Source organism: Carcharodon carcharias, chromosome 8, assembly GCF_017639515.1.
Source record: "Carcharodon carcharias isolate sCarCar2 chromosome 8, sCarCar2.pri, whole genome shotgun sequence".
Classification (NCBI taxonomy): Eukaryota; Metazoa; Chordata; class Chondrichthyes; order Lamniformes; family Lamnidae; genus Carcharodon; species Carcharodon carcharias.
This window is the reverse complement of record NC_054474.1, coordinates 139,663,174-139,678,371: the sequence shown is the minus strand read 5'-3', so window position 1 is coordinate 139,678,371 and position 15,198 is coordinate 139,663,174. Positions and strand designations below refer to the sequence as shown.

Genomic DNA, 15,198 nt, shown 5'->3' with positions numbered 1-15,198 from the left:
TTAGAAGCCCCTTTGAACGTTGTTGTCGACAGGCACAATGGTAGCAGTCTGAGCATGCAAGGTACCATTCTGAACTTCTGCTACAGACCCTTATGGAAGCTTGTGCTGCAGTACAAGCTGTGATATTGGTCATTAGACATGACATCACAGTGGATTCCACAACTGTGCTGAGGTGACCATCTCTTCAAAGTTGGAAAGGATGGGCTTTGAGCATGAAGCCATGTGCCAAGTTAGTGCTGAATTCATCCTTGCTTCTTGACATTGTGTGCAGGTTTTCCTGTGCACCAAACATTTGGTCATGTATACCAGTCAGCCTTTCTCTGTGGCCTTGGTTATCAAAGTCCTCATCTGTGTCCTCCATGACAGAACTAGCATGTGACCTCAACCTTTGGTAAGCTGACACCTGCAATATTCTTTCTAGCCGCTAAACTGCATGTAGGGTCCACGGCTGTGAGCACAAGATTGAGTGATGACTTCTCTTCGTCTTTACTATTTTCTTCATGGGTTAAGTTCCAGATATTGGGTGTCTGAAATTAAAAATGAATAAGGATTGGGTTGTGAGGGAAGGGGTGAAAGTAAGAAGTGCTTATATTATCTGCAGCTTGTGAGCCAGAAGAGTTTGTGGGATAGAGGGAAGGTAGATTAAGGTTTGTAGATACCCTCAATTTCAATCCCTTTAGCCCTGCTGGTGGCCACAATCTCAACGATGCCCTTTCTCATGGTTGTCAGCAGTGTCATTACCATGGAAGTTAAACCATGTCTTTCCTACTGCATCCTGTTATGTGCTACCTTCCCAAGAAAGAGGGAAGTGTGTCATTGAGTGTCCTGCAATATATTTGGGTGATGTGGCTGTCATGGTTGAATAGCTGCCAGTGTGTGTGAGGTGTGCTTTTCAGGGTTTTGAAACAGTGCTATATGGATGAGCAAAAGCATATAAATTGATGTTTGAGTACTGATTGATAGAGATTGTTGATGATAGGTGATGGCGGTGTAGAGAATGGATGAGGCTCATGGTGCAGTTGATGGGATATGTCATTGAAGATAAACTCACTCATAATAATTTGTCAGCTTGTTAAATTTCTTCCTGTGCAGCACTTATGCTTTTAGAGTAACTTTCCAGCATTGACTTCTATCCTTACTTCTCCCTGTTGCCTCCTGAACATATCTCTGGAAGGCCTCCTGCCCCCTCTCTAGATATAGCGTGCCATTCAGCCATTTCCCAAAATATCACAGCTTGCATTCACATTTCAAAAATCTCCTACTCCTTCTTGCAACCACTGTGCACCTTCTCTTTAAGAGGTGCAGGCATCCTTTAAGTTAGCCACTAGTCACTTGTGGTATTGGCTCCCCTGCTGATTTGTGCAGTCAGTGAACATTGTAGGTAACACTGGCTGCATGCAGAAATCATTTAAAAGAGCAGGTGGTACTAATTTAGTCTGCTGTCTGCATCACAACGCACAGGCATGGGCTAATTGCCTACAGCAATATCCAGACCTGTTTTCTGAGCTTAAGCCAATTTAATTCCCCCACCTGCCCCCCGCCTTCCCCCAATTATCATATTCAATTCCAAAAGGGCTATTTTCTACTATGAAAGGTTTTCATTAATTGCTGGTTTACAGTTACTAGTTGGGATTTGCATGGCAATGTACCCTGTTTTCTATCTCACCGTTCCTCTTCCATAATAAATTCTCACTCTTTAAAAACAGGCAGCTGCTGCTTCTCTCTCCTTTCTGCTTGACTTCCTCGGACAACGAATTGTTTTCATTTTTCATTCCCTTGGCATTAACTGTACCACTGAGCAACAAGAAGAGAATTCTGCCACTGTAACCAACATTTGATGTGATATTTGCTCTCCCAAGTTTAACAAGTTTGAAGTGCGCAGACTGTATTTCAGATTTGATTGGGCCTTGCATTTTTTTGTGAGGGCTACTCGTGCAGCAGCAATTGGAAGATATAATTCTTCCACCAGATCATGGGTTTGAAGCCAGCCAGAATAATGGATGAAAGCCTTTATTCCTGCAAGGATGTGAAAGCCATTCCAGCACTCTCATCTTCCCATACTCTCCCTACAAGGCCATGTGATCTCCTAGGAAGAGGCAAAGCATTCATCCTACCTTATTCGTTTTTGATGCTGGGGTGTTTATGAAGAGATAGATCTCCAGATATAGGTGATTTATCCATAAAATTTAGTCAGCAACCTCCTACTTAACACCAAGTTGGTACTATAGGTTACATGGTTGTAGCAACAAAATAATTTTGTTTTGGTTGGAGTTTTAATCCAGGGTGTTACATCTCATTTTTCTGAGTTTTGAGCCATCAAATTTCTTCTTCAGTAGCGTTGAGTCTCTCAGTTTTAATCAGATTCAAGTTGTGAATTACTGAGCAATGTTTATCCAACAATCAGTTGATTTTCACTTGATTCCTGAGATTGTACAATATGAACTTCTCAATGAAATATCTGAATATTCAGATAAACCAGATAGGGAAAGTTATTGCTGATGATGCATCAAGCCATATGTTAGGTGTAGAAATGTCTGGCAAAGACACGGGCTTACTTGAGATCTGCACATATCCCAAAACTGATGCAGAAAGCTCCCTATAAAAGTACATATTGTGCTCTTAGAAAGGAAAATTGTGAGCTCTGGGTCAGCTCTCCTATTGCATGTCACGGTATTGATAGCACTGGAACCCTTTCAAAATTTTCTTTATATCTAGCAAATTTTACTCGAACCTTTCACCTTACAATCAGCAATCCTATTACCATCTATACCTAGAATAAATTTCTTTTATATAAGTGTTGCACTGATTTCCAATGTGTTATACTATGTAATGCTAGATAAATGGCTTATGCTAGCAATTTCTCACTTGTTGGCAGCAGTGTTTCCATAGCCAAGTGGAAACTGGATACTGCTACAGCAAGGGAAGGAAGACTAACAATTGTGATAAGGCACCCCGGGCCATTGTTGCATGTCTCCTACTGGATAAATTGGAACAAGGCTAGGACATCAGCTGGGGGACTCTGTGTTTGGTAGTATAACAAGGGCAGACAGGAAATAGAATACCTTAAAAAGAGTAAATTCTGCTGATTTGCCTTTGAGATGATTAGTATTGTAATGTTCAGTGGTACATACAATTTAAGAGTGAACTGAAATGGTTTGCCTCTGTTTCTATCTAGATCAACCAGTGACAGATTTTCCATGTGGCTCGCGGGAATGTCCAAATGGAACAATTTGTAAAGGATACTGGACTGGACCCAACTATGGAATTACAAATTTTGATAATATCCTGTTTGCTGTGCTCACAGTCTTCCAGTGTATCACCATGGAGGGGTGGACTGACATTTTGTACAACGTAAGTACAGTTTAATCACTTCATAGTGGCAGCCATTGTAATTGCTGAGGTGACCTGTTGTTGTCTTGCACCAGTAAGATCTGTGGAATTGTATTGAAGTTAAGTCTCAAAATTTCTGCCAGTGCAGGAATAAGCAGCATTCTGAGTGTTCATAGCAAAATGTAGGTTTGACATCGATCTTTCAGATTTTGGACTGTAGCCAGTCTGTTCCAATGGGCAGGTGAATGTTAAAGACCCCGTAACATTTTTCAGATAAATGGAGTACTTATTTTTGGCATTCTAACCAATATTCTTTTCTCAAGCAACATCATCAGAGAATAGTTTAACTGGTCTTTCATCTCATGGCTGTTTGTGAGATGTTGCTGACATAGAAGAAGAGTGACATTTTGTTTACTGAGCCACAGTCACTGCAGTTCACCAGCAATTCATTGTGCGTTGCAATTTGAAACATTTCACATGACAAGGTGCAAAAAGAAATGGAGTATTATTGTTAAGCCAGAATAGATCAATTAAAGAAACCATAACCAAACCATGTAGAACCTGACCTTGAATAACAATCCAGCTATCACTTGCATTAATGACCATAATGTTATGCATTATACTAGATATTAAGCTGTTTATAAGCACCAAGTCACTCATACTTGATATACTGCCGCAGGCAATTAAAATCAAAATTAATGTATAATACTTCTGTTTCATAATATGGTTTACTCTATTTTTATACTATAATACAAAACTATATATCACACAATCATATTTACTGTCCATTTTTATAAGTAAAAATACTCAGAAAGGCAAGCTTGGAGCCTTAAATCTCTAACCTAAATCATCCAATATGTTAATGGTAAAAACCTGTAAGGTTGAAAGAAAGTGTTGGGTGTGCTGCTTTTAGGATAATTACTTCATGCTATTTACTTTTTGTAAAATTTACATACCAGGTCAAAGTTGTGTAGAATAAAAATAAAATACTGCGGATGCTGGAAATCTGAAATAGAAACAGAAAGTGCTGGAAAAACTCAGCAGATCTGGCAGCATCTGTGGAGATAGAGTTAACACTTCAAGTCCAACATGACTGTTCTTCAGAAGCAGAAGTTGTTTGACTGTAGGTGGGAGAAAGGATTGCTGGAAGTAAGGAGTACAATGGTTTTGTGGTGAAAGGAATGGCAGAGTGAAAGGAGAAGACAGTATAATCAACATTATTTTCAGCATAGCTAGGATAAAAGAACAGGAGGATCTTGTGAGTCCTTGAAGTTTAGGAGAAACAAGAAAGAAAAGTTCAGAGGAGCATCAAACATGGTATTGATAAATAGAGAGAGAAGAAAATTTGCAAAGTCTGTTGGCATGCATCTCAATAGCAACCAACAATGCAACTGTCTTACCAAAATTTAAGCTTGTTACTGATTGCCATAGTGGGGTAGGGAAACACCAAGCATTTAATCCTGTTCATACCTTACTGCATTTTGATTTTGACAAATGTGCATAATAAGGTTTCTGGAGGAGTGCCATCACTGTGTAAAGCTAACTTGCTGTAACAGTCAGGGAAAATGAGGTTCAAGTGTATTTTTTAGAGATTAAATTGAACATGTGTTTGCTGAAGTAATCAGTCAATGGCAGAATGGCATTGTTGTCACAAGGCATTTTTGTGACTTAATTTTGTACACGTTAGGCTTCTTGGAAGGTCAACTCAACTCTTCCAATGTTGGCCAGACGACCTGCTTACCAAATTGGTAAAGGGAAATCATTTAACTTCCTTTTGTCCCTTCAGTATTAGTCTGCAGATGCATTCTGTTTTAGTTGGTAAATTGGTTTGTGCAGATACCCAAAATTATGGCCGTGAGAGCGTATCATTTGTGTACTGTACTGAAATACCTACTGAGTGTTGTAATAACTGATGCCCCTTTTTGTGCTGGTACTAACTGCACTTTGCATTGTGTGTTGTCAATAAATCTTGTACATAATCGCCGTGCTTGGAGAAATAGCAGTTGGAAATTTACTTCTAACAGCAGGAACAGCATTTGGAGCGTGTCAGCAATTTAAGAAGCTCAATTACCTTGTCTGCTTTTGCAGTTTTGGACAGTACATAAGGTGCAATGAAGAAGTGATATATCACAAAAGCATGTCAATTTTATCTTAAAATCTTCACCTTTATTTTCAAACCCCTCCATTGCCTCATCCCTCCCTACCTTTCTAACCTCCTGCAGACCAACAAACCTCCAAGATCTCTGCATTCATTGCATTCTGATCTCTTGTGAATCTTGATTTTCATTGCTGCATCACCGCTGGCCTGAATTGTAAGCTCTGGAATTCCCTCCCTAAACCTCTACCTCACTTCCTCTCACTTCTCCTTTAAGACATGCCTTACAACTTACCCCTTTGACCAAGCCTTTGGTCACCTGTCTGGCTATCTCCTTGTGTAGTTTGGTGTCAAGTTTTGTTTGATAACACTCCTGTGAAGCTGCTTGTGCTTTTTTACCTTGTTAAACCTGCTATATAACAACTTAAATTTATGTTGCGTCTTTAACATAATAACACGATCAAAGTCCTTTTTAGTAGCATTATAAAGTTAATTAGACATTGAGCTATGTAAAGCAATATTAGGGCAGCTGACCAAGTTTGATCAAAGAGCTATGTTTTAAGGAAAAAAGAGAGGTAGAGAGATGGAGAGGTTTAGAGAGCTCAGGGCCTAGGCAACTTACAGCACAACCACCAAGGGTAGGACAATTAAAATCTCAGATGCCTGAGCAGCCTGAGTTAGATGATACCAGATATCTCAGGGCTGTCCATCAGAGGATGGGAAAGATGAGGAGGGTCAAGGCCATGGGGGGGATTTGAAAACATAGATGAGAATTTTAAAATTAAGATGTTGCTTGACCTGGAACCAGTGTCAGTCAGTGGGTACAGGGTTGATGGGTGAATGGGACTTGGCATGAGTAAGGATTTGGAAAGCAAAGATTTGGATGACCACAGTATACAGAGGGTAGAATGTGAGGTCAGTTAAGAGAGCATTGAAATAGTCAAATCTAGAGGTAACAGAAGCATGAATATTAGCACAAGTTCTTGCTTTTAGAAATCTATAAAGCATATATTGAAGTCAATTAACAAGTCTAGATGTCAGCAATCTTGTACAGATTATATATTCTGTCATTGTTATAATGGGACATGAACAAGTATGCGTGCCTACAGGCGATCTGCAGTATACTACTATAAAGAGTTTTGTATAAGATACTCATGGACCTGAATGCTGTCTATAAAATCTTCTCCATGTTTTAGTGGTTAAGTTAATTATTTTAATGCGTGCTTTATTTTAATTTCTACTATAAAGTTCAATCAGTAAAATTATTTCAATTTTTTGATATTACACTTAATTTGTCAAAAGGAATGGCTGTTGATTTGAACAATTTGTGTGACAAAATGACATCATGAACAGTGTCATTCAGTTAGGAGAAGAGAAGAGCTCTTATTTCCTGTTATAGTATTTGAATAACATGACACCCACGCGTAGAAAAGATATTGTGAGTGTCTGAAATTTTTTATTCTCCCTTTCCCTTTTGGTTGCTGTTAGGTGGCGGGCATAGTTCAAGAGTTCTTTGGTGTTCGCTTGAACTTGAAATCCTCCTACAATTGTTTTGACAGACCATTGAAAATTACATCTAAATTGCCAAGAAATATAATTTAAACACTGGGGTACACAAACATTTTTTTGCTCAGGAAGATATAATTCTTTATTTAAAATTGCATGATAAGTTGGGACAGAGTATGATATCTTCTCTGTTTTTTCCTGGGATGTGACCATTGCTGATGAGACCAGCATTTACTGACCTTGAGAAGATGGTGATGAGCCACCTTCTTGAACCATTGCAGTCTGTCAGGTGAAGGTACTCTTATAATGAAAGACCTATTTTTTTCAAATGCTTCAGAAAAGAGTCCACAATGACCTGGAGCTCAGTCTCTGAATGAACTTGAATACAAGCATCATCTACATATTGGAGCTTAGTAACTGAAGTTGGAGTGATTTTGGTTTTAGATTGAAGGCAGCATAGGCTGAACAGTTTCTCATCAGTCCTGTAAATTATCTCCAAGCCTGTGGATAACTTGCTGGAGGTGAGTTTGTAGTATTGCAGCAAGGAAGGAGGACAGGGTTGGTGCGATGACACAGCCTTGTTTGACTGATCGGGACTGTGTTAGTTCTGTTGGCTTCATATCATGTCATGCGAGCTTTGTCCAAAAGCAAGTCATTGGCTCATTGTCTGACAATGACCCATTGAGCTGGTTCCTTGGCAGTTTTTGACAGCGATGTGTTGCCATTGCCTTCCACGCTCAGGGGCGGGGCAAGGAGGCAGGTCCCAAGTATACCTCAGCTGGAACCACACGCTGGCCATCTAGCCAACTGAGCTAACTGGCCCCCTTCCGTTTGCTTGTGACCAATCAAAATAGGGAAGGTTCATTCAGGGATCAGCAACTACAGGCCAGTTAGTTTAACTTTGATGGCGGTGAAGCTTCTTGAAACAATAATTCAGGACAAAATGAATAGTCACTTGGGCAAGTGCAGCAGAATGGTTCCAGGGATGAGGAACTTCAGTTACTTGGATAGATTGGAGAAGCTGGGACTGTTTTCCTAGGAGCAGAGAAGGTAGGGAGGTGATTTGATAAAGGTATTCAAAATCATGAGGGTTCTGGACAGAGTAGGAAGGAACTGTTCCCATTGGTGGAGGGATGGAGAACAAGAGGGCCCAGAGTTAGGGTAATTGGTAAAAGAAGCAATGGAGACATTCGGAGAAACTTTTTCACCTAGTGAGTGGTTAAGATCTGGAATGCACAACCTGGAAGTGTGGTGGAGGCACATTTTGTTGAGGTATTCAAGAGGGAATTGGATTATTATCTGTAAAGGAAGAATGTGCAGGGCTATGGGGAGAAGGCAGGGGAGTGGCACTGGGTGAATTGCTCATTGTCAGAGATGATGCTTACACAATGGGCCGAATGGCCTCCTTCTGTACTGTAACAATGCTGTGATTCTACGGGAAGGCACCGAACACATTGAGAGACTTTATTGAGAACATAGGCAAAGTCGAGGATTCGGAGAGAGTGCACAGACCTCCAAACAACTCATCTGGCTGACCCTTCAAGCACTACCTGCCCCACATGTGGCAGAGTCTGCAGATTGTGCATTGGACTTATTAGCCATCGCAGAAACCATCGAACCGGAGTGGAAGCAAATCATCCTCAATCCCAAGGGACTGTTTAAGAAGTAAGACGACGACTCCTGTGGTGTTGTTAGATAGAGTGTTCCAGGACTTTAACCCAACGAAGATGAAGGAATGACGATATAATTCACTCCCTGCATTTACTAACAAAATTGTCAACTAGAAAAAGAATATGAAATTAGCCTTTAGATAATTTCCTGGGATATTCAGAATCATGCAAAGGCCAAGATGTGTAACAAACCAACAAGTGATTTATATAACTCCCACAAGAATGAAGTATGAACGTTTCAATAGTAATATCTGAATCTAAAACATCTTGACTCCATAAAGCATTTTGCTTATTTTTTGTGCAGGTGTAGTTTATACAATTTTTCTTCCTAGTGCATGTCAACATCAGGACATGTTTGAAGTGCATGTGATTATTGAAGTGTTGTAATGCTGGATTATATTGAACTCCTGATTGGAAGGAAACGTTAAGATAATTAAACTTTTATAGCCTTGGTGTTATTTGATGGTCTTAGTGTCTCCATGCATTTCAGAAGGATGCATTATTTCATCCTCTGACTTTAACCTGCGGGCTTTCGGCAAAATTCTGTAGACTGGAAGAATTCATATCATTTGAACACTGGATATAAAATTTTCAAGTGATTAACTGCAGCTAGCTGTTAATACTGCAGGTTTAATGATGTCTCAGCTATTAATCTTTTCTGAGCATCATCAAACCCAGAATAAGGAGCACATGAACAATTGGCATCTTGCTGATGGCCAAAATGGTAATAAACCTTGACATGAAATTGAAACAGCACATATTATTATAAATAAAAGTGCTCCTTAAAGTTTAAGGTAACATTCTGATAGTTATCGATTGCTCGAGTTTTACTGTGGTAGTTTAAGATGCTTTTTGAATTGATAGCAAGTCACACAGCATCTGTGGTGAACGGTGACAAATTAATGTTTTGGGCACACACGTCCTCAAAACTAGAAGACATTACTGATCAACAGCTTAGAGAAGGAACGGAGCAAGAGAAAGGTAAACTAAAATAGAAAAAAAGAGAATGAGCTATAAGGCAATTAGGTGGAAAAAAGGAGATGGTTAACTGAGTGAAGTGATAATATTAGACAAAAGGATGCCGGGTAAGAGAAATTAAGAGAAATAAAAGATATAAGATACAGAGAATGTCTGAATGATTAAAGCAAGTTAGTTAACTGGAAGCTTAAACATGCCAAAGTAGAGCAGGGTCCAGAGTCTCCAGGAGCAGAAATTTGTCTCAGCAGTGACATAAAATGGGTGGTACTGGATTGGCCACATATTATACACATTACATGGTGTTCAGTTCCATCATAGCCAATGGGATTAAATAGCAGGCTGTGTGTGTAACAGGCAACTGATCCCACAATGCCTGTTTCATGCCACTGCCTGTTATGATGCAGAGCATAATGTGTGCCAGGCGGGCCAAATCCATGAGGGAATCTTGATCACGCAGTTTTGCAATTTGTATTTTGTTTCAAGATGATAGCCCTGAATTCAGATGTAATAAGTCCACCAAGACTTCAGAGATTTTTTAGAAAACTAAATGAAACATGTATTAACAAAAGAAAAGATTTCAAGCGTAGGCCTACAAATTACTGCAATAAAAACTCCTAAAACCCCTAATTAATCTGGCTTCCGGTTACACCCCCATTAATCAACAGTAAAAAAAAAAAACTAAACTGGATTTTAAACAGATCCAGGCAAATCAACACAATACCCTGGACAGTAGAATTCAAGTGGCTTTTCCCAGCTTTGGTTTCTGTAGACAGCAGGCTTAATGCACAAATACTGGAGGCTTTTCACACTTCTGTTAGATCTTACAATGCCTTCCCTAATGCATAGCCTCATTCTCTTTATACATGTCTCTTTTAATGTAAATTCCATTGTTCCCATAAGTGTTCGAAACTTTACCTTTCTCATAATATAAATCTTTCCATGCTGCTAATATTGTCGGTAACCTTTGAGAAAAATAAACACACTGCTTGGCCTAGCTTCTCTGGCTAGGCATAAACAGCCTACCATCTCTTTGAAATTCAAACTGCCTTGATTTATCTAAAAATGCAAATTCTCCTCACCCCACATTCAAAGATTTCAGCCATGTTTATGTATTTAGCATTTCAAACCTATCTTCTTTTGATGAGTCAAAGCCTCCAGACCAGCTGTCTCCAATTCAATTCACACGCACACACGAAACTATCCAAACTCCAAAATCACAACAATATTGTGAGAATTATTATACTTTTGTGACACTGCCCGAGATAAATTTTTACCAGCTGTCCGGTGGAAGATGAAAGGAAATCAGCTCCGAGGCTGATCTACCTATTGGGGAGGGTGACAGCAGGGAGGGTGGTGGCAGTGAGGTGCTCTGTCCCAGTAAAAGCAGAAATATACTTCCTCCCATGCATGGAAGCACTGGTTGGGACTGCTTTCTTGTTCCAATTCATTCTGTATCTTAAATGCCAGAGGACACAGGCATCAATTGATACAGCCACAGAATCAAGTCTTTAACAAGCCCATGTTACATGATTCAACATCAGTACTCAGGTAAATTATACTACTAGATTCCAATATTACACTATTCTTTATTGAGTTCACAATTCACTATCAGAGCTCAAGTGCATCACACTCCACAATCCAGTGGAACCACAAACAGTGGTTCACTCAAAATTCTTAATGCAATTCTACCTTTGATCTCTACATTTTCTGCATACTGCCACTTGATCACAATAGCTCAAAAGACACATGTGACATTGAAGCAACAACGTTGATCCAGGAAGAAACACTTACCCCAACCCAATCTCTCCTAATCATTGTTACCATGGTTATATGGTCCAATTTTGCTTGTCCAAGTACTTTAGTACAATAAATGCAGTTACCAACATCTTCCCAGACCCTGAAGACCTGGATGAAAGACCATTACGTTTTGTTTCAAATCCTCACCCTTGTCTTAGGCCTTCTTCACAAAGTGTCCCTGTTCAGCACAAAGCTGTTTTAACTCATTGTGTGCTGATTCCACAAACAATGAGGTGCACAGATAGTGAAACCCATATTCCAATACACTAGGTTACCAAAACTTACTGTGAGAGAGAAAACGAGAGCTTGTATTAAGGCCTGAAATTGTTGAACATTAAGGCCATAAGGCTGGAAGGTGCCTGGTAGAAAGGTGAGGTGCTATTTTGGAAGCTTACTTTGAACTTCACTGGAACAATGTGAAAAGCCAAAGACACAGAGGTCAGAATGGGAATGGGAAGGAGAGGTAAAGTAGCAAGTGACTGGGAGCTTAGGGTTACACTTTTGGACAGAAAAGTATTCAGAAAAACAATAACCTAATCTCCTTTTGGTCTCCCCCAAAATAAAGGGGACTGCATGTGAGCAGCGAATACAGTATAGTCGGTTGAAGGGAATACAATGGTTTCCAATTGATTGCAGTCTAGGGAGAGCACAACAATGAAACCTCCTCGAGAAGCATAGAATCACTGACAGCAACTTCAGGATCTCCATGTTTAAATGCACATAAGCGTACTCCAGGAGTTTCAGAGGAATAATGATGGTGAACACTGACGGTTTTGCCGTGATTGCTACTGCAAAGTCTGGGCCTATGCATTATCTTTACTCACCTTTCATCAGTCTTGATATCACTGCTGTTGAAAAATGGATGAGTTATTCCAGCACTTTGCTCTCATTTTACCTCATTCAGCCTATTCTGTTTGTGGATTTAGCAACGCCAGTATTAATAACAAGTTTTACCTGATGGTTGTTGTTACCAAGTGATTTATTTGCAGCAGTATACCAGTAAATATGCATCTATCATGGGCCCTTTCTGCCATATGCATTTTAATCATCTTAGTTGTGATATGCTTTCTGCTATCAAATGCCTTTTTTCTGCTGTGCAGCAGTGCCTGTTGGAGTGTTTCATTGAACAGTAACAGACTAAGAATGATCATTGCAACTCTGCTGCTGACAGAAAGTGAGAATAAGTGGAAAACGTGTCATGAGTAAATTACAGACAAATTTGCCGATGGAGACACTCACCCTATCTCGTTAATAAACAAGGCCCATTGTATCTGTAGCTTATTTCAAAATATAAACTCAAAACAAGTTTGTAGAAACAATTTTCTGGCCCCCTCCACCACCAGGATCACCCATTCCTGCCAAAAGTCGATCGACTTTTGGCGGGGCTGCCGAAGCTCCCACGGCAGATCCCCACACGTTGGGGCCAGAAAATACTGACCATATTTTCAGCAGTTCTCAGACAGAGTGTTACACTATCACACACTACAGCTGCAGTGAGTTTTAAGTATTTCCAACTTTAACATTTAAATGCTGATTAAATTAGTTAATATTTGCCTAATACTAATGATGAGTAAGCTTCCAGAAAATACAATAAGAGGATAAAATTCCTGCTGGAGAAAGTCGTTGGTTAATGACAATCAACGTGGATTTGTAAATGATAGGGCATATCAGAAAAATTTAATAAGGAAATTACTGAAAGCATTGGCAAAGGAAATTTTGAGTATCTTGATAAAATCAAGAAATATGGTATTAAAGCAGGTGAGACAGCATGGGTAAGAAGTTGGTTAAAGGGTAGAAAACAAAGTATGGTTAATGGATCTTTTTTCAATTGGAAGGGATGGAATGAGTCAAACAGTGGGATCATGAGCAATGCTACGATCCTTGTTGTACATATTAAACAATCTGCACTTCATGCACAAGATCAACATTTGCAGGCAGTATAATATTAGAGATTGTGGACTATCATTGACTTCAGGGGAACCGCTGACAGTTTCACCAATATTACCATCACAAAATTCAAGCCTTTAAAACAACCCAGAGCAAAGAGATAATGCTATATACATTATGGATTAGGTCACTGTTAAAACATTGTGTCTAATTTTGAGCACCTGAAATCAGGAAATATGTCACGGCCTTGGAGAGGCAGCAGAATTGATTCACTATGATGGCAACAACTTGCATTTATATAGCACCTTTAGTAATACTCCCTAAGGCTGAGAGAATAAGAGGTTTTAACTTTGGGCAGAGACAAGAGAAATTGGGGCTCTTTTTCTTTAATCGATGGAAATTAACATAAGCTCTGATAGATGATTAAAATTATGTGGGGCTATAATGAGTTAAATCAGGAACTAGTCATTTGGTAGTACAGAACTTGAGTATTGCTGAAAAATGAGACTTGTCTAAGCTTTTCGTCTTGCAGTCATCAAGACACTCACAAGAATACCAATACAAGGGAGAAAACAACAATTTATACTGTATGTGAAAAGGGTGTTGATTGGTTGGCAAATAGCATTGCCATGGAGAATGCACCACTGATCGTGACTGACTGTTAACTGCCAAGCATTGTTTGAAACTTAAACCAGGCAGCTTGACTCTGATTGGTCAAGGCATTGCCCTGAGGAATGAGTTAGCGAATGGTTGTCACTTATTTTGTTTAGCTGAACAAGTGCAATGTATGTACATGCTTTTTCTGTCTGCAAAGAACAGGGCCTTTTGTATCAATATATGTAGCTTACAGTACACGCAAGTGTGCCACATTGCAAGCCTGACTGACTATCTTAAATTGGTTGTCAGTGTAATTCTTAGCACATTGACGATTATTTAGCAAATGTTCTCCAATCGCAGAATCACATTGAATGTTGGACACTGTGTTTTGAGTTTTGCAAGCACAGGCTGGTTGGGGACAGTCTGCCCATTGTGAACAGCAGCTGGGACATGCTGTTTGATATGATCTGTCAGTCTTTGGGACATACAGCCTTCATACCTAGCATCAATCTGGCACTGAAATTCATATATCACACTACTCATTTGTGTGATAGGCAGAACATCTTTTTGGCTTGATGGCAGCATGTTGTTAGTGGCGAATACCACCTGTGTTACGACTGCATAGTAGCAGTGTGAAACAGCTAGCTTCACGTATTGCTAAAATTTGAGATACCTTGCTGTTCCAAGGTAATTGGAGGTAGACTGGGCACTTTTCAGGGCTGAAAGTGATGGCCTGAAGCCCGTTCATGAGTTTACACGATATACAGTGTGAAATGATCTGATCAGGGTAGCCATTATCCTGCAGGGTGGCTTTGATGTGCCCTATTTCAGCATCAAGCTTGCATGGTAAGGAAATGGCTTGGGCCCTAGTTACAAGGTTGCTGATAAGACCAATCTTACAGCATGTGGAACTGTAAGAATTTCAACACTTATATTGACCAGTGAAGGTAGGCTTGCAGAAGATCGTAGTAGAGAATCCCCTGGCAGATTTATGATACGTGGACGATACAAATACGATATTTAAATCCACAGCTGCATGGAACAATTTTCTTACATGCCTTAATGGGCTCCATCCTGTGTTCAAATTCACCTTTGAAATGGAGCAGTCAAATTAACTCCCCTTCCTTGACATACTGGTTGAGAAACCTGCCAGGGGATTCTCTACCACAAGCCTATCTCCACTGGGTGGTGGGGGAGAATGTGGCAACCGAGGAAGTAGGTATGAGGGAGGAAGGAAGGAAGGTGTAAGGGAAGGAGTTTGGAGGGAGAAGGGGTTTGGAAGACGGAAAGACTTTGGGTAGAGGAAGCAATTTGGAGGGGTCCGGGACTTCGGGGAGA

General features: G+C 39.9%; 1 protein-coding gene across 2 annotated transcripts in view; it reads left to right on the top strand.

The window, feature by feature from the left end:
- The window catches only part of LOC121280818 (probable voltage-dependent N-type calcium channel subunit alpha-1B), a 432,340-nt gene that overhangs the window by 319,770 nt on the left and 97,372 nt on the right, over positions 1–15,198 (top strand). For both annotated transcript variants that reach the window (XM_041193082.1, XM_041193081.1), the window contains exon 8: positions 3,176–3,351. In XM_041193082.1, the coding sequence (XP_041049016.1) occupies positions 3,176–3,351 (176 nt within the window). The remainder of the gene's footprint in view (positions 1–3,175; positions 3,352–15,198) is intronic.